General features: G+C 35.2%; 1 protein-coding gene across 1 annotated transcript; it reads right to left on the bottom strand.

Annotated features, from left to right (window-relative positions):
- Window positions 1-4159: 4159 nt before the first annotated feature.
- On the bottom strand, window positions 4160-22407 carry LOC146136207 (cleavage and polyadenylation specificity factor subunit 3-like). Its single transcript, XM_083396042.1, has 16 exons — window positions 21976-22407; window positions 19536-19599; window positions 17256-17353; window positions 17056-17184; window positions 14094-14221; window positions 12877-13016; window positions 10202-10352; window positions 9354-9529; window positions 8934-9092; window positions 8690-8836; window positions 8235-8368; window positions 7092-7219; window positions 6378-6574; window positions 6163-6309; window positions 5210-5335; window positions 4160-4371 (listed from the first exon to the last, which is right to left on the bottom strand). Exons 1-16 carry the CDS (start codon window positions 22035-22037, stop codon window positions 4276-4278), a joined length of 2082 nt encoding a protein of 693 aa, XP_083252168.1. The 5' UTR covers window positions 22038-22407; the 3' UTR covers window positions 4160-4275.
- Window positions 22408-25454: the final 3047 nt, after the last annotated feature.

Here is a 25454-nt window from a genome sequence, read left to right as displayed (position 1 = left end):
GAAACCAAGCTAAAAGTGAAATTGATAGTTAAAAATTTTAGGTCCGCTGAAAAGCGTCGAACTATATTTCAAAATAGCGGACACATTGTTCTTGGCAAGTTCGTTTTTTCCAGCAGAGTTAGGGTATATTACAGAATTTGGCGCTCGTCTAGAATCTTACCACATTTATTTTAACACCAACGAAACGAGGTGTCAAAGTTGAAATTGCAAGGAAGGCATAAATATGTAAGAATTCGTATTCAATAATAATACTTGACCCACTCAAACCCAAACGCTAACTCTCACCCGAAACAAAATATTATTAGCAATATTATAAAACACCCGGACAAAAATGTGGCAGGATTCTAGGCCAGCGCCTAAAGGTTTAGAATACAATTCGGGTTTTTTGAGAAACCGCTGCAGTACACCATAAGATCAAATTCATCGGAATAAGTCCTAAATTCACTGGAATAAGGCCTAAATTCAAGAAAGTCCAAAATAGGACAAATACCTATAGTGTATAAGTAAATCGGAATGAGTCCTAAATTCGTCGGAAAAAACCTAAAAGTTCAGAATCAGGCCTAAACAACACCTTAACTAACCACAAACCCAACTCTTGTAGGCTACATCACTAACTTCTCAAATAATTTCAACAATAACCCATTTTCTAACCTCAACCATTAGGCCTACCCACCAATAACCACAAACAGGACCAAAAATCCGGTGCCAAAACAGCGGCGCCCTGGCGGCGCCGGTCAGACTAGGGCAACCAAACGTAGTCACCAAAACGGCCGATGCCAGACCGATAGCCCCCGATCGTCCCATAGCCTCTACCCACAGGTTTGGGCGTTATTTAGGCCAATTAGGCCTACTTCCAAAGAATTTAGGCTTATTCCGGTGAATTTAGGCCTTATTCCAGTGAATTTAGGACTTATTCCGATAAATTTAGGCCTTATTTCGACGAGTTTAGGCCTTATTCTGATGAATTTAGGTCTTATTCCGATGAATTTAAGTCTTATTCCGATGAATTTAGGCCTTATTCCGGTGAATTTAGGTCTTATTCCGATAAATTTGATCTTATGGTGTACTGCAGCGGTTCTTAACCAGTGGGCCATGGCTCACTGGTGGGCCATAAGAACATTTGAGGTGGGCCACAGACCAATTTAAAAAACTAGATTTAGTTTCATTTGTGTCATTATATTTAATTTTACAGGAATAATAATGGCTTGTGGAGAAATTAAAAAGGAATGTAAATTTATTATTCAGCCGCAAGATCTCACTATAATGCACGGTTGAATAAAGAATCTGTTTTGAAATATGTTCTGCCGTGTTTTGTTCTAAACCTATTTTAAAGATTTTTCTTTCATAAAAATTCTATTGGGCCACAGAATTTTTTTGCAACGTAAATGGGCCACGAAAGAAAAAAGGTTGAGAACCACTGGTGTACTGGATATTACTGCGTATTTGGCTGTATTATGTCGTCGGTCTAAATACTATGGTTTGATAGATTTTTCTGCTTTAGGTATTGTTGCTTTTTAGGTTTTATTGTGCGTTCCCGAATAAGTCTAGGTAAAACTAACCGAATCTGACGTGTGTGTGGATTGCTGAATATCCATTTTATTTGGATATTCAGTTACGTAAATGGGTGAAATACAGGATGAGTCGAAAGCAGACTTGAGACTCGACGAAATCGGTTCATTTTTTTGGCCGGGGTCGGACTGGTTGTTTTTAACCGCCTTCGCAGCCCTGGTTGCCAAAGCTAAACCAAACATAGAAAATTGTTTGGAACGGGAGTTGTCGATATTTTGACATTATTCATAAACTGGCACACTGAATATAAAAGGTTGCCGACCCCTGATATCAATATTAGTTAATTCTAGCTTGGTCACAATCAACTGATGTAATTTGTTACTTTCGTTGTAGCCTTGTAGGCCTATTTAATAAATGAGCACCATTTTATATATTGTGGGGTAAATCTGATATTCATCCGCGTTAAAAAAGTAAAACATACAAAAAAAGGTTAAGAACTCCAACTCTTAGACTTAAAGCATACCGTACTTTATTTAAACATAATAAAATGGAAAGTTTGTGAGTCGGTAGTCGGCAGTAGGTCGTCAGCATGTTCGCGTTTTAGGGAGACAGACAGAGCAACCGTGGCTCATTTTGCTCCCTCTTAAGCGAGTCGCCGGGCAAGTGGGAAAAATAGAAAGAAACTCGTGTGCTCCAAGACAGAAAAAAATTTGTTTCTTTCTATGAGAGAAAGTCTCGCATCTCAAGCGAGCGCCGTCGCAAACCGGTCACGGGTGACCAACTTTTATTTTTTAGGCGTTTGTTTGCAATTCTGGATCGATAAATGTCGCTACATATTTTGTCGTAAAAAACCTCTTAAAATAACCGCGCAAAATCCTTTTTTCAACGGTTTACGCGTTTGTCTGACGTTTGACGCAGCTTAATTAGGCGTTTAGTGCAAAGGTTTAGCAATTTTCGCTTTTTTAAACATACTTTGAATAAACATCAGGAAACCTACACGGACACCTACAACAAACCGTTTTTAACCACGCAATACTTGCCGCAGTTTATCAGTAAGCATTTGTTTTTTCAAAGAGGATTTTTTTCTCACGTTTGACGCAGTTTTAGCGCCGGGATTACGTATATTACGCTATCAAGCAGGTCTAAACAATTTCTGCTACAACCTAAAGTTTTACGTCTGAGAGTTATTCTCAATTGACAAATGTTACGGGGTTTCGTTACCTAAAAGATGTATGACACCCAAGTGACGTGTGATATAGTCGATTATTTAGTCGTACCATTTCAAAAACATCACGCAGCATTATACTTTGTTTGCATGTTAAATACAAAGGACGCGCGTGCGACTTCTCGCAAAACCTCTTGACGTATAAGGGTAAAACGTTTCTAAACATTTATAGGGCAATAACCTGTGTGACCGTAAAAATCAAGTCAATTACATTGCCTTGGTAAAAATAAATTTCATGTGGAAAAATTTCTACTTTTATGTTTCCTACCGTGATTTTCGTATTTGCTTAAATTTCCCGCAATTTGAACAATTGGTGCTACCACTTTTTACGTTAATTAGTAGTTTTTGATCGACATATGTCACTGGTTTTCGTTACGTAAAATATGCAAGACGTGTTTAGCCAAGGTTGTGTGTTTAGTAGCTCCACTTAAAAGACACAGAATGTTGCAATTTGGTTTAATGTTAAATATATTTCTTTTAAATTATCGGCTATAACATTCGGCTTCAGGAAGAAGATTATACAATGCTGGTGGTCAGAGCGTGTTTGCGCCTTTCCTTTAGTGACCTATTTCAAACACAAAACTGCTTTTTACACCTCATTTTTACACTTTTTTGACTAAATGCAAAATTTAATTAACGGACACCAAGAATTAGATCTTTAGAGCCGCGCAGATCACACAAATCGCATAATTAAACACGCCATTCCATTAATGCCGCTTTCACACAGGCTGTGGGGTGTTACTCTGATTGTGGGGATGCATTAATTAGGTTAACCTTTTTTGTTAGACACACGATATGACATTACCTGAAACACATCACATGATTTGAAATTTCTATTTAGTGACACGCAGTGCAAACGTTTAAGCGTAAGCAAATTTGTTATGACATTACAAAATGTTTGCATTTATGCATCTTACGAAGTTCTTACGCTTTCCGTAACATTACTTTTTGGGTATATTCTGATTACCACATTTATCTTCCATAATCATGGGCTATGACATGAGGCCAGCAGTTTAACATGTAACACTGTAATGTGCAATAGTGATCCCACAATATGTTTGTTTCATTTTGTTTAACTAGACGAAATTCAGGTAGACTTCGTACATTATGGTGATTATTGTGATGTAATTAATTTTTAACCAGTTAAAATAACTGGTAAATATTTTATTTAACCTGGGCAACGCCGGGTATTTCGTCTAGTAGATAATAAAATTAGAAGGTCTATGTAATAAAAACCTGCTATTTTTCGCTTGCCAAGTATGGGTCACTTTTTAAAGGTTTATAAATGCGCCCTGGGTTAAAAAAGGGTTAAGATAAACTACAATGACTGCACTATAGCCTAATTTTACCTGCAGTTTATATTACTTGAGTAATGAATTGCATACCAAATAAATAAAAATACAATATATCCGATTGTATGCTTGGCGTACGAACCGCCAAGAGCGTTTATTGCAAATAAAACAACTGCAACACACAAGGCATCCATTTGATGTAGCGCTGTAACATGTTTTTTAGGAGGAAATGCACATCTCTGGCCGGCTTCATACAGTACCAACCGGCATTATAGTTGCATAAAGCCTTCGAACGCACTCGCTAAGCATTTCTTCCATCGAACAATCGTTGGGGCAGCTAACAACCTAATTAATCATTTGTTTACTATTAGATAGAATTTGGAAACTAGACAACTATTATACCATGCAATATCTATAAAAATTAAAATAATAAAAACAAATGCAGGCGGCGAATTAAACAAGATATTCCCAAAATGACTAACAATGACGAGGTGATTTTGGTCTCTATCTTTGAATTTGCAACACAACAGAAATTTAAATGTCATACAACTGTTGATAAAAGAATTACTGCGATTGTGATATATCAAACACGCGACAACAAGAGTAAATGACAAAAAAATATTATATTTAACAACGCGTAACATACTGTTAAGTAGATGTTCAAAGTGGAATATGGAATCCTTAGGATTCCAATACCTTGAAATTCAATTCTGCCGTTTATATCAGGTTAGAACTGCTATAATTACATTGTTTTACTGCGGAAGGTTGCAGACAATAGTACATGTTAAAAAGGGTAAATTAAGGCCTGTCGGTGTATTAAATTACAGTGCTTGCTTCAGATGTAGCCATGCTTTGCGGCGTGTGCAAAAAATAGCAATTAATTGTTGTAATCAAAGAGTATATTACGATTAAACGCCCCCCCACCAAAAATCGATGCTAAATAATTATTTAAAAATATACTAGGACACCAAGGTTTCTCTATCAAGTAGGGAGAATACAAGAAAGTTTCAATAATAAGAAACTGAAGCCATAGTAAACAAACTTTACCACAGTGACAAGTTTTAATATAATAAAGTCAGACACAAAGTTTTCTTAACGTGTTGATTTAAAATTAGTTTCACCTTTCCATAACCCTAACACTAAATTACCAAAATTTCCTAATCCAATAATATTATTGTCTTACCCTCGTCCTGCTGTTTATGTTGACTTCATTTTCCTCGATTAAAAGTTTAATTTGGTCGTCGGGAAAGGACTCGCCAGGAGCGGCAACTTGGAACGATTGTTCACCAAACATACTCTCAAGCATTACCTAAAATATTTTAGATAACACGGTTAACGGTTGTGAACAGCAGAATACCATATTTAAAAGACTTTACTGTCAGTAAATATGCTAACTAAGAGAACCAAGGATTAATTGCAAATCAATAGAAACCAAAAACAAGTAGCAGCACCTAAATTGAACCTCAATGGTTACGAAACGAAAAGATACAGGCACGCAATTGGTGCGGTTGCCAACAGGTTATGTACCATATCGACGCGAAAGCACTTAGCCGCCCAACATCAATAATTACAATTTACGAGTTTAAATACTGTCACTAAACTGGCTAATAAAATATACAAGTGCACTAAGTAAACATATGTTTAGGTTTGCTTTATCCTAAACTGTTTTAGTACGAAGCCATCACTATAAATGTGGTTGAACAAAGCCCTAACAATTAAATAACGTTTTACCAAGAAATGTTAAATTTAACAAATGTACGGCACACATGTGCAAACTTGAAAGATCGCCTGCTTAAATTGTATTGGGCTCTTTTAGAAACAGTTGTAATTCTGGCCTTGTTTTAAACATAGTAGCACTTTTCTCGTAAACACCAAAACCAAACGGGTACAAACTGCGCTCTCTTGGGGATTTTTTTCATGACATACATCTTCGAACGAGTTGCACCTTCCAACTTTGTGTCAAGCTGCTGTCTAGTCTAGTTAATGCCATTCAACTATAATTTTTTTATCGACGGTTACTTTCGCATTTCAGTAATGTAAAATTTAACTTTTTTTCGCATTGAACATTAACCTAATGCACAGTAAATTCACTTCGCGGTGGTGGCTTTCCGCGTTATGTTTTCACCTTCCAAATACCTCTAGTCGATCACGAAATTCTCTGTAAAGGTCCGGTTTCGTGATCCTCTGCACTGGGATTTTCCTTGCTTGGGGATCCGTATCTACTCTCAGTATTATGGCAAGCACAGCATCCGCGTACATGTCGTTCACCGGGTTTGCAGTCCACTGAAATTTACAGACATCGTCAACTAAAAATCCACAACAGATTTGCAATCTGCCATTTTTATTTCAACCTCTAATACGAGCATGTTGAGTTCCTTAGCAACAGTGATGGAATCAAAAATTCGGAGACCTTCTTTGCCGTTTCCCATCTTGAGCGTTACCACGTCGTCTGAAAGTTGGTGTAGGTAGTATTTCAATAAAGAGAGGGGCGCTGAAAAGGAAACTGACTGACGTTGCGTTAGAACCGATCTTGTGAGGCTTGTGTGCGCTGAAAAAAGTTCAAAGATGTTAACTGATTAATGATGTATTGCAATATTACTCTTTATCTGTATTTATCCCCTTTTAAAATGTCGCTATAAAACTCTCAACCTTCTTTTACTGGCTTTCTAAGCAGTGGTTCTTAAACTGGAGGGCGTGTGAGGTTTACAAGGGGGGCGTAAGAAATTAAAAAAACTCTGTATGAATTATGACTAAACATTAAGGCGAAGTGATATTTCCCTGATATTAATCCTCGAATTAAACATTTGGTATCCAAAAAACAGTTTCATCCTTCGCATTAATGGAACTTACCAGAAAATAAATTGCAGTTCTGCTTTATGTTTTTGATGTTGAAACAAGGTGGGCGCGAGTTTAGTTAAAATTGTAAAAGGTGGGCGTTTCTCAAAAAGTTTAAGAACCACTGGTCTATAGTCTTTTATTATCGGTGTTTACTTTTTTACAGTGCGACAACATGAAGCTGCACAGTTATTCTACATCTTGTATAAATAATATAAGAAAAACGGTACCAGCAAGGTCGCTTGGGGCAAGTATGTGGTAGTTGAAGTTGCGTTTCACCAGTATGCCAGACAGAGTTTCTCCATGAATCGGTCTCTTGACAGCCAAGTCTCCCATCACTTTTGCCATTTTTTCTCCCCTGAAACATCATAAAATAGATGTAAATTCTAATTAATATGAATGCATTTTGTGACCAAACGATAGGCACCGAACGTAACTGTGCAGGGCTTTTTCAACTTCAGGGATTCATAGCAGGGCACCTTAGCACCCTGAAATTTGACCGAGTTAAGCGATCAATTAGTGTGCAAAATCCACTCCTGATAAAATCATAATAAAGAAGGCGCAATATATACCGCCAGTAGCAAATTTTGATTAACCAAAAGCGTGCGAAACCTTTCCTGAATTGCAACCAGATAGAACGTTTTAAGCGGTTCACACCAGCAGATATATAGAAATCGAAGTACTGCAAAATACGAATTTGTCATAATGTGGGTGGTTCACAGGCTAAAATAAAGCATCTGGAGTTAAATCTTCTTTGCAAAAATGTGCGTCCCGCCATCAACTTAGTCTGGAATACGAAAAAATGTAACCATGTTTTCCTAATTTTGGAAAGTAGACATAAGCAATAGCATTAACAAATTAATCTGGAATAATTTTTCCTTTAGTATTAGTGAAAAATGACTTCTTTTAAACGGAGATAAGTAAAATAAAATTTGATTGAAGTTGGAAAAAGTTTGTATTATGTAAATTAAACGAAATGTTTTTTTGGCCATGGCATCGTTTCCATGTGGTAAAAACAAGACAAAACAACATAGCATTATATTATTGCGGGTGGCGAAGAAAACTAGCAGAGAACGCTCTTTTGAAGCTCATTAGGTTGTATACTTTTTCAAACTTTGCAACCGGGATTGCGGTGCCCCACTTTTGTAGAGCCCTGCTATAAATTACAAGATTATTTAATGGTACAGCGTTAATATCCGTGAAAGTGAATAAACCACACGCTCGTAAAGAAAACCCGTTTGAAACCGTTAGTTCTACGCAAAAGTAAAAAAATAAACAATTTGACGATTTCGAAACACTTTCTTCATAAAGTATTATGTATTTGGTATCCTTATTGCGGTGAAACAATATTGATAACTGACATATTTGCATACTTAAAATAAAGTTGAACAGATTCCGTGTTTTTTGGATTGTGAATCTGAATTGATGTTTCTGGGTCATCTTCATATTCTCTATTTAATGCTGCTTTTAAGCGACTCATTTCATTGGCTTCGCCATGAACAAGAACCTGGTAAGAAAATAAAAAAATAACATACGTCCATCAAATAAATGGCAATGAATTAGATTAGATTAGTGGTTTTCATTTCTGCATACCAAATTTAATGGTCCTATGCTGTCTGCTACCCCTTCTTTACATAAAATCTGCTTGTGTATTTCGGTAATAAATGGTCAATGGTCTGGAGTTATGTGAGTTTTCCAGCTAATAGTTTGTAAGTGATAGAAAAATGTTAAAGAAAAACTGATTTAGACTGTATATTGTTAAATACAAAAGTAGAAACATAATACGACAGTATCAGACCAATTAACTTAATTAATAAGGTTAACTTACTACGTGAGGTGGCTTCATAGCTCGAACAAACTCTGACCCTTGTCTGTAATCAGCATGGGCGGAAAACGATATGTAGTCAACCGATGACTTCAGGGGAATCTTTTGACCAGACATGGTAACAACTTCTTCTGGCTCGCTTAATATATGCTGTTGGGAATCAAATTTTGGCACAAGTTTTGTAATAGTGTTTCTAGAACCTTGTAAATATATGTTATACTGGTGTTTCTAAAACAACAAACCACACCTTGGCCAACGTTCCTTCAACACAATATCCAGCAACGATGACACCATTCCTATGATCTGTGCACCAACTCTCAAACAATTCACGAGATAAACCACTTTGCATCATACCTGGAGACGCCATAACCACAGATGGGCCTACATCATCAAAGTTCTCCATACCCTTTGTACAATAAAAATATTTATTTTAATCAATCAGCCCAACCAATTATTTTATAAACTTAAAACAAATTCATTATTAACTTGAGGTTCTACAAAAATAATAACAAAATGCTGTCGTCTAAAAGATTCTGATTGCCAAACTGTAGCCTAAAACTACAGAAATTTCAACATAAATTTTAATTTGAAACAGTCTGTTACTAATAAAAAAGTTGAACCGCGTTACAGTAAGAAAGATAAAGATTAAAAAATGGATTTTAGATACCTTTAAATTTGAAATGTGCTTGAATTGAAAAGGATTTGAAACATTAAGCTGCTTTTGTATTTTGTGATTCATGGCATTGGAATAGGTTTGATACACAGCCATGCATTTCTTGGCCAAACTTGAGGCATAATAAATTGGAATGTCATGTAGCTCAGGATGATTGGACCAGTAGTCATCTATAGTGGAACAATTTTAAAATCAATGATAGTCAACATTAACACAGCTAATCAAGGAAAATATCAAAGCTCAAGAAGATAAAAGTCAAAGTTTTAATCAGGGCTGGGGAGCCGGAGCAGGAGCCATTTTTATTATTTTTGTGGAGCCAGAGCCATTTTTTTTTGTGGAGCTGGAGCCGGAGCCGGAGCCATTGTTATTGTTTTGGTGGAACAGGAGCTGGAGCCAGAGCAAATGCTATTTTATGGTGGCTCCCAGCCCTGTTCAAGAGTATGACTTTTCATTCAATTTAATGTAAACTGCTTCTTTTTTAACAGAATTTTAAACTGATACAAAGGAAGCTACTAAACTGATGGATATTATTATGTGAAATGCTACAAAACATACTTAATATAGCCAGAGCAAAAGCAGCTTTAAAAAAATGTTTGCCTATAAATCTGATTCTATTGTAAGTGACTGGTGGCTCCGGAGCTGGAGCCGGAGTCATTGGGTGTTTGTTTGATGGCTCCGGAGCTGGAGCAGGAGCCAAAGGATATGAGTTTGACCACTACGGAGCTGGAGCCAGAGCCAATGCTATTTTACAGTGGCTCCCCAGCCCTGGTTTTACTTCACTACATGTAAAGCTGTTTTCACTTTTGTAACACTGAGCAGTGAAAAAATAAAAACCTTGTTACCTAAAATTAAAAGTAATTCTTGTGCCCTTCCAAGAGCAAACACTGGAATGAGACAACGACCTCCTCGATTTACAATATCTTGAACAGTGCTTGTGAATCTTGCTTCTCTTTCTTCCCTCGGTTCATGGATATGTGTTCCATAAGTTGCTTCCTGTAGGTTAATATTTTAAAAACAAAATTACAACTGGTTAAAAATACATTTTTCTATATTAATAAAATATTACAAAAAAGTTTGTCGTAGTAGTAAGGTAAAAGTGGAATAAAGCATCAACTTAAATTACATTATGTCACCCATAATTTTGTTGTAGAATTAGATCAAATCTACAAAAGTAGTAAAGTGTGGTAAAAACACATTTTTTATAATTCCAGTTACACATAAATCTTTTGAGTTGTTACCCATTGAAGGAATCTACCTAGCCTTGAGGTTACAGATAAAGGTTTTTACAAGGTGCAGAAATAAACAGGGGTAAATACAGGATTTGTGTAGTGTGATGTCACATGCTTGCCTTTCAAAGAAATTGCTTACAATGTAGTAGACCAGTGCTTTTCAACCCGTGGGATGGTACATACTTTTGCGGATAAAAAAATTGTAGTGCAGATGACAAACGTTGTGCGAATGAATGTGCGAATAAAAATGTTGCATATGGTTAATTGTCATTCTGTGTAACAAAATAATCAAATAAGCTGGTGCGCCCACATGCGTTACAGGTACAGTAATATAGTCTCTCAGTGGTTCATTGCAGCTTAAGCTATCTATTTTATATCGGCCAAGGCTTAGGCCACACAGTTTTAATACACAAACCCTTTTATTGTTGCAAGCACAAGGTTGCAAGCACAGTAGTGCTTGTTTCGTGTGGATGGGAATTTTCAGAAATAAAAAAGTGCGGATAAAAAATTTAAGGTTTAAAAGCACTGTAGTAGACAGTATTAAATTACAAATTATCTACACAATCCTACAATAATAAGGATTGTTTAGGGGTTGTTAAGTATAAGCCATGTCACAATTCCACTCGGTTTAAATTAGGGGTGTCCAACACCTGCGAAAAAAATGTGTGGTATGTGACCTAATCAAAAATGGCCTGCCACCATCCCTCCCCAATAGTAAATTTGTTATTCAACCATTATCATTGTTTATTTAGAATATAAAACAATTGCGGCAATTACAACATCTAACAATTACTTCTGCTATTATTTCATTATACTGTAGTGCAGGCTACAAATCACATAATTATATAGCTTGGTGAGAAGAAATAAGAAGCCAAAGTCAGCTCACCGACTGACACTTAGATGCAGTGATGCAAATTTTTACTACACAGCTTAAGGCCCATCTTCAGAGTTTGGCTGAAAACAAACGTTTGCACAGAAGCAGTTTGGGTCAATTGTAAATGGTTTGCTTGAAAAAATAAATACATGTTTTTCATGTATAAATAACGTTTTTACTTTTTGTAAAAAATCGCCTTTAATATTAGAAAGAATAAGTTGTTTAATATTAGAAAAGAATAGCTAAACTTTGGCTGGGCAAGAAGTTATAAGATAAAAATTTGCTCTTTGGCATGTTTGAGTTAAACAACCCTGGTTTAAATGTACTCAAGACATTTTCCCTAACCTTTAACATTTAAATTTCCCAATTGAATGTCCGTGGAAAAATATTATTAGGTTTAAGATTTAATCAAGATTTATTCCTCAACATCTATTATCTTAACGAAAGTTAAGAAGACCATCATAGATGAAAAAATATTAATGCAAATCCCAAAAAAATATTCCCAAGTTGTAAAATCCATTTTGGATGTACCTGTGAAAGACAAGGATTATTATAAGCAGAAGAAGTGTATTTAGTTCAATGTGAGTAAAATAAATATTGAAGACAAAGCAAGGCTAGCCTGCAGTGTTCAGTATTTCAGGTAAGTAACTAGAAGATACTGTAAAACATAATTGCCCAAGCTACAATTATCTGAATAGTTGCATTGTTAATCTTCGGTTTTTCTGCTCTCCGCTTCTGGCTTATCCAGCCTTGATTTGTGTTAAACATTTTTGTTCTTGTTTGTTTGCTTGTTATCCCTTGATGAAGCTAATATTATTTTTCGTATTTACACTGGTCTTTATATAAATCCCTTTTATTTACGGGCACATCTAAAACCGTGTTTACAACTGGCAAGATTTCTTTAAAAATGCTACACAATTTCTAAATGTGCATTAATGTTTATATTAATGTTAGTTTTTCTATTATAGTCTTCTTGATTTTGTTACAAGGATTGATGCTGAAGATTAAATCTTGATTAGAATAAACTTTATTATATAATTCCACAGATGCCTTAACATTGTAAATAAACTTTTAAAGCTAACGGGAAATGTCTAAGTTAAATTAAATGCATATAAGCTAAAATTTTAAATGGCTTATGTTTACAAATACTTTAACAAGTCTCTTAAAGAAGGATTGTTTGGACTTTTTGCACTTCACCAACAAGGTAGTTTCTGGTTGCAGAAGTGTAATATTAAGCGTTACTGTAACTTGTGCACCAAGATATAAAAGAGATATCTTTACAAACTTGAAGAGGGCTTGTTTGATGACAGACATTTTGTACTAGTTTTCCTTCAACAAGATGTGTTTTTGCAACTAGTTGTACTATGATAGTTTTGACACGCCATGCATGAATACTTTTATTTTTATATCTTACAGTTATAAGCACATCGGGGCGAACAGCCGGAATTTCGGCAGCCATTAAATGGCGATCTTCCTCACGAGAATAGTCTCCTGTGTAAAGAACTCGTACACCAGCAATTTCTATCATAAACATTGCTGCACCCAAAACATGTCCTGAAAAAATACAAACTATGGTCATAAATTGTGCTACTGAATTTAAACAATCAAGAGTGGCTAGCATTAATACTGTTAGCAAGTTAGTTCAAACAAAAAATATTACAAATTTCAACATACATCAACTTAACACAAAAGATTAATTTTCGAGAATCTCAATATGGCACTTTAGAAAGACCCCATTCTTTTTTAAACTGATTTCTCTTAGAATCTTTTTTTTTATTACACACATAAAATAGGCTGGTTTTGTTTGTTGACAAAAAATACAAAGTTACAATATGGAGTGGACAGTGGATATAACATAGGTAGTCACTGACTCAATCTTATCGATGCACAACGAGTCAACAGCTCTTGAAGCAGTAATATGATGAATAAAGGAGATGCACTATTTTTAAATGTTACAAACCCTTGCAATTCCAGACCAGTCTATTGAACAATGCCTTTCATACACCAGTCAAGTTATGAAAAGTTGTTGCCGAGCCATGCTCTTACTCCTGTTGTATACTGCTTATGAAAGCAAATACCTCACATCCCATTGGTAAAGTCTTAAGGGTTTCTAATACATTAAATTTGTTTTTACAGAAGGAAATTTTAACTGTTTTAGGGTTGGCAATAAATCAAAATTTGCTGCACTCTGTCAGGCAGGTTTTATCTGTAAATCCCACACATAGCAATTTGCTCAAAAAAAAAAATAATAATTGGCCCCCATAACTGTTTGTATAAAGTGAATCATACTCTGCTATGCTAAAGATGAACACTTAAATATTAAAAGCGAATTAGGGTTAGATTACAGTTAAGTAATAAATAAAAGTAAAAAAATTGAAGTCATTAATAAACAAGTATATGTGTTATTAGATCATGAACTTATAACTCCACTAAAATAAACAAAGTTATTCGGGGTAATTCAGGAAATAACTTTATGGCAATTAGTTCGCTACTATGAACATCCAACTGTGATGTCAAATCTCCAGTCGGCATGTGAATTTTATAATAGATCTCAGTAAAACTTTAGTAAAAGTTATAGTTATCCAGATGATGATTTATTAATAAATCCACAGGACAGCAAAACAAACAAACCTGCATGATAGCACCAAAATTTGATTCCATTTATGTTTTTTTCCTCATGAAAGTTAATTGTTTCTATTCTTGACATTGAATCCTCTAGGTCAGCCTCAGTGTAAAGCTGATCCTCCGTGGAAATATTGCTAGAAATTATGTTTTTGAGTTGGCAGCTCGAAATTCATGGTATTTAAAATGACTTGCTGAATCCCCACCGGTTAGACAAAAACGATATAAAGCAGACTGATCACGACTAACAAAGTGGAGCGCTGTTTCTTTTGTTGTCGTGTCTCCACCGACCAGACTTGGCACAAATCTTACGCACAGCAGACAGACACAACTAAACGCTTTTTAGCGAGATAGCGCGTGCACTGCTTTTTTCCGTGACTAAAGATGGTTTTTGATAGAATCCACAATTTTTCAAGGGTTTTCGAAGGTTTTATGTTAGGAATGTTATTTTGAAAGGTTCAGCAGATTTTTTTTAAAATTATTATGGAAGTTCTGGAATGGTTGAAAAGAGTTTTCCAGTTTGTTCTAATTCTAATTTTGCATGCGTTTAAAGGCTGTTATATTTTTACCAACTTGAATAGGAACTCAAAATACCATAATACAATATTGACTTTAAAAGTGCTAACCTAACGCCAAAAAATATTTTGACAAAATTCTTGCGCAATTTTGAAATTTATCTTCATGTTTCAATACAGTGCGAAAAACTGTATAGAAAGAACCACCCTCTTAATATATATATATTTCTAATAGGGTGTACCCAGCACTTGTGTTGCCATATAAACCGCTTGTTAAGTTTCCAAACCCATATTTCTCCCAAAGTTTTTATTTTATTTACCTCCGCCATGAACACAACTGAATTATATAGCCTAGCTTTGATGAGTTCAACCTCTGCATGCTTTGTCGGTGGGGATTGGACAGAGTCGCTTTCATACACAACTTGACAAGTCAACAGTCAGACATGCTTTGTCACGTCATGTCTGAAGTCTGGTGGGGATCCAGGATTAAGGTATGGTGTATAGTAGTCTGTACCAAATATTTCTTAACATTGGTGAACTTTTTTGTTATCAAAACGTTTAGACAAGAAAGTCCATCTTCTTAACTTTAAATCAAGCATTAGAAACATGGTCTAAATATGTGAAACACACTTTGTGCCTAGTTTGGAAAAAAGAGGCAACAATTGGTTAAGTTTGCCATTCAACCCACAAGCCGTAGGTTGCCCACCCCAGTTAATTGATTACAGTGCTATTGTGCTGCTATGTTAATTTTTTTCTGTGCTACTTAAACCGTTGTTGGTTTCGTTTCATTGCCTTTTACTTCATTGCTCTGATCAAGAATACAACACCTGTATTATTGAATTATATTTGCAATTTGCACTTTGGTTATTAACCTAGTCAGGGACCCTGTTTTAGGGCCATTAGGGGACAAATAAAATAGCATTGCAAATTAAGCCAGCTAAATGTTTTTAATAGGAAAGAGTTAAATTTAAAGAAATGCATTTTAATAGCTACAATGCATTAATACATATTGCTGACCAAGTTAAAAACTTTGCACACATTTAAAAATATGATAATAAAAAGAAAAATAATATAATGAAAGGAAACATAAATGACTTCTGGCTTTTGACACTATTATAAACATTTGAAGTTCAAGATTATAAAGTGACTGATATATATCCAATCAGTGGCGTATCCAGGGGGGGGGGGGGGGGGGGTTGGGGGTTCGGACCCCCCCCCCCCCTTTTCGTAAGTGACAATATCGTTTTTTGTTCGTTTTTGTCAGCGTTTAAACTTACTGTCCGAAGCTGCGTGTTTTTAAATGTAATTGGGTCAGGCGTCTTGAGCTAATGCGAAACCAAAATCAAAAGCAAAACGCCGTTTTTCGTCTTTTGTTTGGTCGACCGTAAACGCTAGATAGTTTTTTCTCTTCTTTCGTTATTCGTTCGGGTTGGCTGATCAGCAAGTGTGTGTTCGACAATTAATAATATAAATCAAGCAGTTTCCGCTTTTTTCTCTCTGAAAACGTCGAGTTAGACGGTGCTGATGTTTCTCGCTGTTTGTTGTCTGCGTTAATATCAGATGTTGGTGTAAGACTGGGGTCGGCAACCTACTGTATCGGGCCCGTCGCCTCTTTGACAAACTATACACAAGTTAATTTCAAATACTTTTTGACTATTTTAACTACGTAAGTGCGAAAATTTTTCTTACTACGTCCCATTTGTTAACGTTTTGATGCTGTATTTTGAACTAGATTAGCGCTTCTTTACCGTTGCGCCGTGGAAAGCTGCCAATTGCGTCGCGGACAAACCGAAAACGTATTCAAAAATATTTGACATATATTTTTCAACATTTTTCATTTTCGGCAATGTAATAAAAACTTGCAAGAAATTTAAAAGAAACGCTGTTATACCAAAAAAAAAATCGCGCTCGCTTCGCTCCCCAGGTGCCAATCTTAAAACGGTTATCAAACGCTGAACTAAATTAACTATAAGTTGGACCGTTTTTTCGAAAAATAGTTTTATATGTCGCGCTAATCAAAAAAACACCCGGGAAAAACGATCTCCGTTTAGTATTGCAGATGGCGAAAGACGTGCTTGTAATATAGCCTAGTCCCGTACATGGATCTACCAAAATCAATCACACATATTTCACGGTCTTGGTTTAGTTTTTCGCCTGAAGTTAACGATTGCACACTAAGCGGTTTCGCAGCTGGCGCCTGGTAGGATTGTCGATAACGCACGTGTTAGCTTTGCGTCTAAATGTTCGCTTTTGCTGGACGTTAATTGGCTGTTTCGGATTATTTTTTTTCTTGTTTATGACGTCATTACCATCGCTATTTTATGACGTCCTATCCGTCACTATTTTATGATGTCATTAACGTCAGACGAAAAAACAACGGGGAATTCCCTAAGTTGAAAATTCGTAACACCCCCCTTTTTGAATTTCTGGATACGCCCCTGAATCCAATGACAAACCTGACTTTGATGTAATCTGAAAGAAGCCACCGATAAATTGCTTTTGTGGCATGTGTCATAAATACTCTTCCTTTAAATGAGGTCTTTTGCAGAAACCATGGTAAGCCTCCTGCATGATCCAAATGAAAACTAAAAAGTTTCAACAAGTTTGGATATTACTACTAATAGTAAAACGATTGCCTTAATGGAATTAAACTTACTGTGTTACCAGAAGTAAGTCAATTTTCTCTGGATCTGAGAAGTCTATATAGGGCAACCCAGCCAAGCCACTTATTCCAGGATGTATGCCACAATCAAGCTGCAGGAAATTAAGCAGTAAGACTTACAGCTCAACATATAACTAAGGTTGTTTAAAGTAGAATATTGAAACCTTAGCTCCAAGTTGCCAGCAACCGCTATAATTTTTCACTTTACTGCAAAGGTTGTTCTAATTGTACAATGTACAAGCATCAGTAAATGTACACACGCCAGTTTAGATTAAACATGTACCAATGGCAAAACAATTATTGTGCTTGCATTAAATGTAGCCATAAAATTCCTAAAAGGAGCATTACAGCATAAAACATGCAAACTATGCCAGAGGAAATTTAAGGTTAACTTTAGGCCTATATTCAGTGAGGTTGCACCACGGCGAAAATTTTAAGTATCGTATTTTACGGACCATAAAGCGCACCCGATTATGAGGCGCACTGTCAATAAATTGCTTTGATTAGTTTTTTGTTCATACATAAGGCGCACCGGGCTATAGAACGCAACGTATATTAAGGAGTATAGGTTACCGTATAAAGGTCATTGACACGTTCACTGTGATTCCAAATTTTCGTTGTTTTTTGTGTTGCGATTACCTTTAACTTTCTGTACCGCTAGCTGCCGCCAGAGCATGCCCGCCAAATTTTGTCGACATGTTTGCTTCTGTCTCGTCACTGTCAGAGTCTTGCTATTATCAGAATTTAATTGTTCAGTGAATATCCCAGCTTTCCTAAATGATCGATAATAGTGGATACTGATATTTTTGCCCACGCATCTACGATCCATTCGCATATAAACCCAGCTCTGAATTTGTTTTATTAACTTTAGCTTTAACTGCATCGGTACATTAGGCGCACCGGCTTAAAAGGTGCACAATCAATTTATGAGGAAAAAAAGGATTTAAATTGCGCCTTATGGTCCGTAAAATACGGTAATAGTAACATATTAATGGTGAAGTTGCTTTGTATATATTAATATTTGACTGTTTAACAGATCCTGTTTGTCAGACCAGTACAACAAAACACAACAATGTTTTATAAAGACGGATTTGTGACAAAGAATATATTGTGTTGATTTGCCTAAGTTATGAAACAGGCAAAAAATGTTAAGTTTTGGCAACAACATGGTATTTTTATCATATTTTGTTTTTTTGTAGTTTGGCATCACAATCTAAACAACTGCTTCAAATGGCAGTTGTATAAAATGTTGATCATTAAAAGGTATTTTTTTACAGAAAACAAGTTAGCAAGGCAGGCTAGAAAAACAACTAGCGTGTCGTGAGGTTTGAAATTACGACTTTGGTCACACCGGGACCATGGCTCTAACAACTGGGCTACACAAAATGTCTAGAAACACCATTGTTTGCATCCTGTTAGTACAAACAACTTCATGGTGAAGGAAATAAAACTACAGATGGGCTAGATCAAAGTGGTTGTTCACTTATGGGTATGCATCTTTAATAAAGGCGATATTATGAGTAATCCCCCTACAAAAAAACACAAGTTAAACGAGAAAAACATATAGAAATTATTGGGATTAGATATTCTGGTAGTGATAAATATTAATTGTTTGCCAGATAAAACAGGATGGACCACATGTGGGCATTCCCAAAATGCAAGCGAGTCATATTTTTGATTTAAAATGATCAATAATGAGAGTATTGAATCCAATAGGTTAAGTTTAATCCAACTATAGGCCCTCATACACTTTTTTTGGTTGCCGCCATATTTTTATTGGCTGGTGATGAAATCAGAAGCCAGAGTTTTACAACTGTCCTGAACAAAGTAATTAAGATTTTATTTTTTTAAGAACTGCGGAATACCATAAACATTTTAAATTGGGTGACTTTTAAAACATTCTTTATGAGTCAGTAAGTAATTCGCTAAAAAAACAAGAATTGTCCTCTCTAACTGCATGAGCAAATCATAATATAAATTTAAAAATGAAGAGGTGATTTCCACAGTATAGAAGTTCTCCAAAGAAATATTATTAAACAAATCAGATGCTCAGTAAAATAACTATTTCCTACAAAACAAGACCATTTTGATTGTACATCAAAATATTAAAATGAATTGCCTTCAGTCGTTGAAGTTAAACATAATCTGTTATGGTTCAATAAATAAAGAACTTCAGTTGGTCCACACTCGCTCAAGGCGAATTGCATTTGCATTGGCTTGTGCAAAATCCCAACTCTCATATACAAACTTTCACAAATATATCATAAATAATACCATAATTTGTTTTTCTTTGAATTCCAGCAAATGACATGACCTTCCTACTTCTTGCCCAGCACCCCTAAAAATAAACAAAGAGTTAAAGTGCTGACCATATTGAGTTAAACAAACAAAGCTTTAGTATACGCTTCCATTATTACACAGTTCTTCAAGGGCGTTCCAACTTAAACATGCTGACAATGCCAATTTTTATTCTATAACTTATTCCAGTGTTATTTACGGCAAGTTTTATACTGCTATGCAAAAAGTCTATTGTATTGTTAGCAAGACCTATCCAATTTAAAAACAAGATAAACGCAATGAATGCATTTTATGCTTTGTTAGAACTTTCATGACAGCCATTCCATCAGTTATAAATTGCAGATCACTTCTTTTGACAAAATCACATTTCATATCACTACTTGAATTAATTTATCAAATTATGACAAAAAAAAAGCGACCAAAAATTAATGTTGCAATTAAAAATTTATTATAAAAACTTCAAATTATGCTGGGGCTAATAAAGCAGTATGTAAAAAGCCTGAATATGAATGGGGCATATTTTTAGTTTAATTACCTAAAATTCCCTACTTTATATGGAAAGTTAAAAGAAAGAATATTTAATGGGTCAAAATAAGAAAGTTATGAAAAACAAGAAAATTTATCAAAACCATAAATCAATATAAAAAATGAATGGCTTTTAGCCAGGTTGTGGGCAAAAACGATAGAAAGGGGTTGGTTGTCATTTACTGTTTGGTTGTTTAGTTTATTACATTACAAATTTATTATATATACTCTTTTTATAAAAAAAATTTTTTTTTTTTAGGACTGTAAGATGTTGAAAATTAATCAAGAGTTAGTTGAAACATAAATAAAAAATGTTAACTGCTTTTATAAGGGCGTCAAAATTTAAGTACATCTAAATAAAACCTTTAACCCATGAACGCTGAGTTTGGGGTGCTCAAGGTGCTCCCAGCATCACTGGCAAAAATTAGGGTGCTTATTCCTCTCTAAATAATTCATCACACTACTCTTAAAAATGGCCATTGCAATTTTTACTTTTAAGCGGTCTAAGCCTAATTGTTTCTTACAGCATGTTTAACCACATAAAAGTTAAGCAGCGTTAGTAACGGATCATGTTTAAAGCACTTGTTTTTAACAGTCCACAGTTTGCACTTTCAAACAGGTTACAAATTTTTCTTATGTTGAATGTGTTTGGTTCAGGATTAAGTGTTGCTTAAACAGTCAAGCATTACTTCCACCGCAGAGGTTGTATCCTTGCAGAAACTTTGAGAAATATGGAACAACAACCCTACTCGTGAAGAGTTTCATAGTGAATAAAGCCTAATGGCTTTTTACAGTGAGTTTAACAAGGCAACATTTGGGAAGACTTCTCAAAATATAACCTTTTTGAAGAAGAGTGATATCATATTATAGACCTTGTTGGATTTTGCCAAAAATTGCTACACATGCCAAGAGTCAAACACTGTCTAATTGTACCACATTTTAATGAAATTGAAAGAATACTTTCCAAGATAACACACTTTTAAGTTGTAGCACTATTGTCACTAAATGGAAATACATATTTTGTTTTTTTGCTAATATCTTAACCATTTCTGTATGTATTTTTACAATGTTTGGCTTGTTTTTATAGTGCAACAAGGCCTAAAGGATTATAGCTACCTTTGGGATTTAATATAAAACTTTGAATTACACCCAAATGAATAAGGTTTATTTTTCCTAAATGATTTGAGGGTTTATAACACAAAAGTATCATCTTAAAAAAAATTTTTAGACAAAATGTGGACTATATATATTATAATAATGTCACACAAAAATTGGAGTGACAAATTATGTGTTGAGTAAAAATGGAAGCATTTTTTTCGCTTCCATGTACTATATTGTGCATTGACTAATCAACATTTATTTTTGCCACAGTAAGTACAATACACACATGCAATACACCAGAAAAGAGTAAAAATTGACTATCAATATTATTTGTGTTTCTGTTGCTTGGGTTGTTCTTCCTGGGTTAATAATTTGCCAGTTGCAAACGAATTTAAAAATGAAGGGGATGGACCAGTGGGGTGCAAAACACTTTATTGTTAACTGTTTCACTGTCGGAATGTATAACATTTGCCAGCCACTAATACTCGTTGTTGCATTTTTACTGTGAAGGTTATTCCTTTACCATAAGATACAGTGCTGAATATTTCACCAAGGTATAAGAATAAAACTTTTGAGTGTCACTATTTGCCATAGTCGATATCTCTTAACCCAGACCTTTCGTCTTCAATCGAGCTCAATATGAACATTACAGTTATATAATGAAGACTAGTGATTAGTTTTGGACAATTAAAGTGCAATTCCTAAAATAAGAGATGCAATTTTTTGAGCAGTTATCAAGCAATGAAAGTATTAAATATTTTTCTAACATATACTTGTTGCTATTACTTACAGAGGAGTTATTCTTAATAAATCGCTGTCAGAATAAGAAATTTCAGAGTTGATGTCTTCCATTATCTAAGTCATGAATAAACACACCTAAAAAAATATAATAAGATATCATGGTAGACAGAGAAGTTTTTATATTGTATATGACTTAGATAAATAAAATATAGAGAATTAGCAATTATATATTTTAAGAAAGTAAAACATGCTAACCACTAGGGATGTTCAAAGTACAATATTAAATTTAATGTTTTACCGTCAATGGTTTTAATGTTTTACCAACAATAATTTCGGATGTGCACGTGTCACAGAAGGCAGACAGGATCACTTAAAACTCGGATTGATAAAACAGTTAGTAAAGTCACTGGAAAACGATAGTGAATGTATTTAGGTACATACTTTCTGTACTTCCCAAGTTGTCATTTGTTTGCTTGTATGTAATGAGAAATCTGCATGGCCATCTTTTGTGATAGATACAAACACTTTCTTGGTAACAAAAGAGCAGATAACTACCAAGTTCTGGTTAGTACAATGCTGCTAGCTTTTCGCTAAATATGAGGTCACAAAATGTCCACTAAAAATATAAGTTTGTATGAACACCATAGTCCGTAAGCAACCCAAACTTGGCGTCAACGGTGTGGATAACAGCCTAAATCCATATTCAAGCCATTGGGGATGAGGTATTCACAAATTGAATAGGAATCTATGTTATGACATCCATTAGGTGTCAAACATTTATCTTTAATAAATTTTAAATTTTATTTATAGCAGTAAGGTTTTCAGAAGACTAAAAGTTACCAGGTGGTCTAAGCCACTCGTTAGTTAGCAGGGAGTTTGGCGACATTTGGTTAACAAGAAGTGGGTTTGTAATTTTACCAAGAGTAGGGTTCCTCTTTTTCCCGGATTTTTCCACTTCCGGGAAATGGGATTAAAAAATGAAAATTCCTGGAAATCCCGGGAATCTCGACGAAAAAATTATACCTAATTATGTCATTATAATGTTTAAAATTATTTTATTTTAAAACGCGCATGCTTGGCGTTTGGTAATATTTTTTTCTTTATATAAGTCAAAAATGACTATTTTTATAAGTTTTGCTATGCTGCCGAATAACCACGATTATAAAAAAAAATTCCCGGGATTCGGGATCAGTAATTCACGGGAAATCCCCGGAAATTTCCCGTCGAAACATTCCCGGAAAGGAACCCTAACCAAGAGTCGACTTAATGAGCTCACGTGTCGTTAGCGAGGTGTGTTTATCAGGGTTGCCTTGGTTTAGGATTAGGACATTGTTGGTGTGAAATTTGAAAAGTTTAGATCAGTGGTTCTTAACCTGGGCGCTACCGCCCCCTAGTGGGCGCTGTTAACTTTTAGAGGGGCGGAAATATTCAGGGGGCGTTATAGGGGGCGCTACATCCAGAAGGTGTAACGATATTTTCCTCACTGCAAATTTGCTTTAGTAGTTCTGCTAGAACAATGCTTCCCGATTGAGGGTGCGAGTAGCTGTTGCTGGGGGTGCGAAAATCCACCGAGGATGAGGAGCTATATACAGTATAGAGATTGTGTTTAACAAGGGAAGTAGTGATTCTCTCTCAGAGCATTCTATGTTGGCCTATACAGCACAATGCACAACACCACCCGACAAGTTACTGATAATAAAAAGGCTTTTGCATTTTGTGGTCAGCTTTTGGCAGGGACAGCGGGCAGGCAGTGCAAGCAGTGACCGCAGTAGAGTGGTTATAATAATAGTCCATAGAATGGTTATTATGTTGTTATTATGACCAGTCTATGGAATAGTCAGTCAATAATGGTTATTAGTGTAACTCTTACTAACTACTAAAAAATCAGCAGAGATGTGCCTTAAGACTTTTAAGTTAAGAGTCTTAAGGCACATCTGTGCTGATTTTTTAGTATTAAAACTAACATCGGCTTAAACTAGTTTTTTTCTTACTAACTAATAACTAATTACTACTGGCTGTAGGCTAGCCTTATAGTCTTGGAAGAACATGTCAAAACAGAAATCAGTCAACAGAAAAGAAAACAGAAGACAGAAAAGAAAATATTTGTTGTTTCAGAGTATAGTTTATTGATTATTTAGCATACTGCTAATTTAGTTGCTATTACTATAATTAGCCAAACCTGAGATGAGTAGGCCTAACCAAAAGCGAAAGTGTCGCCAGTATTCCAGTGAATACTTAAAATATGGTGTTATTCCTTCTGTGACTGATGAATAATTACCAATGTGTTTAATATGCGAGAAAACTTTTACAAATGAAGGAATGAAACCTTCAAGAATGATTGATCATTTGAAGGCAAAGCATCCCAAAAAAGCGAACAAGGATGTTGCATACTTTAGTGATCTGAAAGTAAAATTTGAAAAACGCCCCACCATTGGAGCACTATTCAAATCATGCGAAAATGAAGTTGAGAAAGGACTTGTTGCATCTTACAAAATATCGAAGCTCATTGCAAAATGTGGTAAATCGCACACTATTGGTGAAACTCTTATTATACCAGCAGTGAAAAAAATCATCAGCACTATGATGGCCACGCAAAAAGATGTGACACCTTCGATTCCACTGAGCAATAGTTCTGTTTCTTCCAGAATTGATGAAATGGCAAATGACGTTGAAAATAAACTTTGTGATGAACTCAAAACAACACAGTTTCTTTACAGCTTGACGAGACAACACTATGCGACAATGAGGCTTTGATCATGGCTTATGTGCGCTATATAAATACCAGTCGTAAAGTTATTGAGGAGTTTCTGTTTGCTGAACAATTAGAGGTCGATACTAAAAGGCTTAACGGTTTATAAGGCAGTTGAGCAATTCTTTAAACGGAAAGGAATTCCACTTTCGAATGTTATTGCATGTGCCAATGATGGAGCACCATCAATGGTTGGACGCCATCGTGGATTTATAGCACATTTCAAAAGAGAAGTTCCGGACATATTTACAATTCACTGTCATTCACAGACAACATTTAGCTGCAAAGCATCTCTAGTACCCTGCAAGCTGTTATCAGTGCAGTGAATAAGATCAAAGCCCATTCATTGAATGACCGCATATTTCGCCAACTTTGTAATGAAAATGAAGAAGAATTTGAACAGCTCTTGCTACATACACAAGTCCGGTGGCTTTTAAAAGGAAAATGTCTACAACGCTTTTATGATCTCTATGATTCTGTTATTGATTTCTTTAGGTTTAAATTATTTGATCAGAAAGTGAGTTCAGATTTGGAAAGCAGAAGAGCAGACGTTGGTAATTTGTCTGATATTTTCAACAAATTAAATGTGGTCAACATTAAATTGCAAGGAACCAAAATGTGTCTCATCAAAGCAAAGGGAATAATAATGGCATTTATTAGCAAACTAGATTTCTACAAAAATTGTTTACTAAGGCTAGACTTAAATCAGTTTCCAAACTTAAAAGTCTTACAGGAAAACCAAACCGATGATTCATGTTTGTCAGACAATGATCTAGACT

This window comes from Ascidiella aspersa, chromosome 8, assembly GCF_963924565.1.
Source record: "Ascidiella aspersa chromosome 8, kaAscAspe10.2, whole genome shotgun sequence".
NCBI lineage: Eukaryota > Metazoa > Chordata > Ascidiacea > Phlebobranchia > Ascidiidae > Ascidiella > Ascidiella aspersa.
The sequence above is the reverse complement of the archived record's forward strand: the minus strand, read 5'-3'. Positions and strand labels throughout refer to the sequence as shown.

What these genes read in the sequence shown, in the direction of transcription:
- LOC146136207 (XM_083396042.1), bottom strand. Translation starts at nt 22,037, where the DNA reads ATGGAAGACATCAACTCTGAAATTTCTTATTCTGACAGCGATTTATTA. An exon ending in TTATTAAGAATAACTCCTCT is followed by an intron (nt 19,600 to 21,975) that starts GTAAGTAATAGC and finishes GTTTATTTTTAG; the next exon opens with GGGTGCTGGGCAAGAAGTAG. An exon ending in AGAATTACTTTTAATTTTAG is followed by an intron (nt 9,530 to 10,201) that starts GTAACAAGGTTT and finishes GTTCCACTATAG; the next exon opens with ATGACTACTGGTCCAATCAT.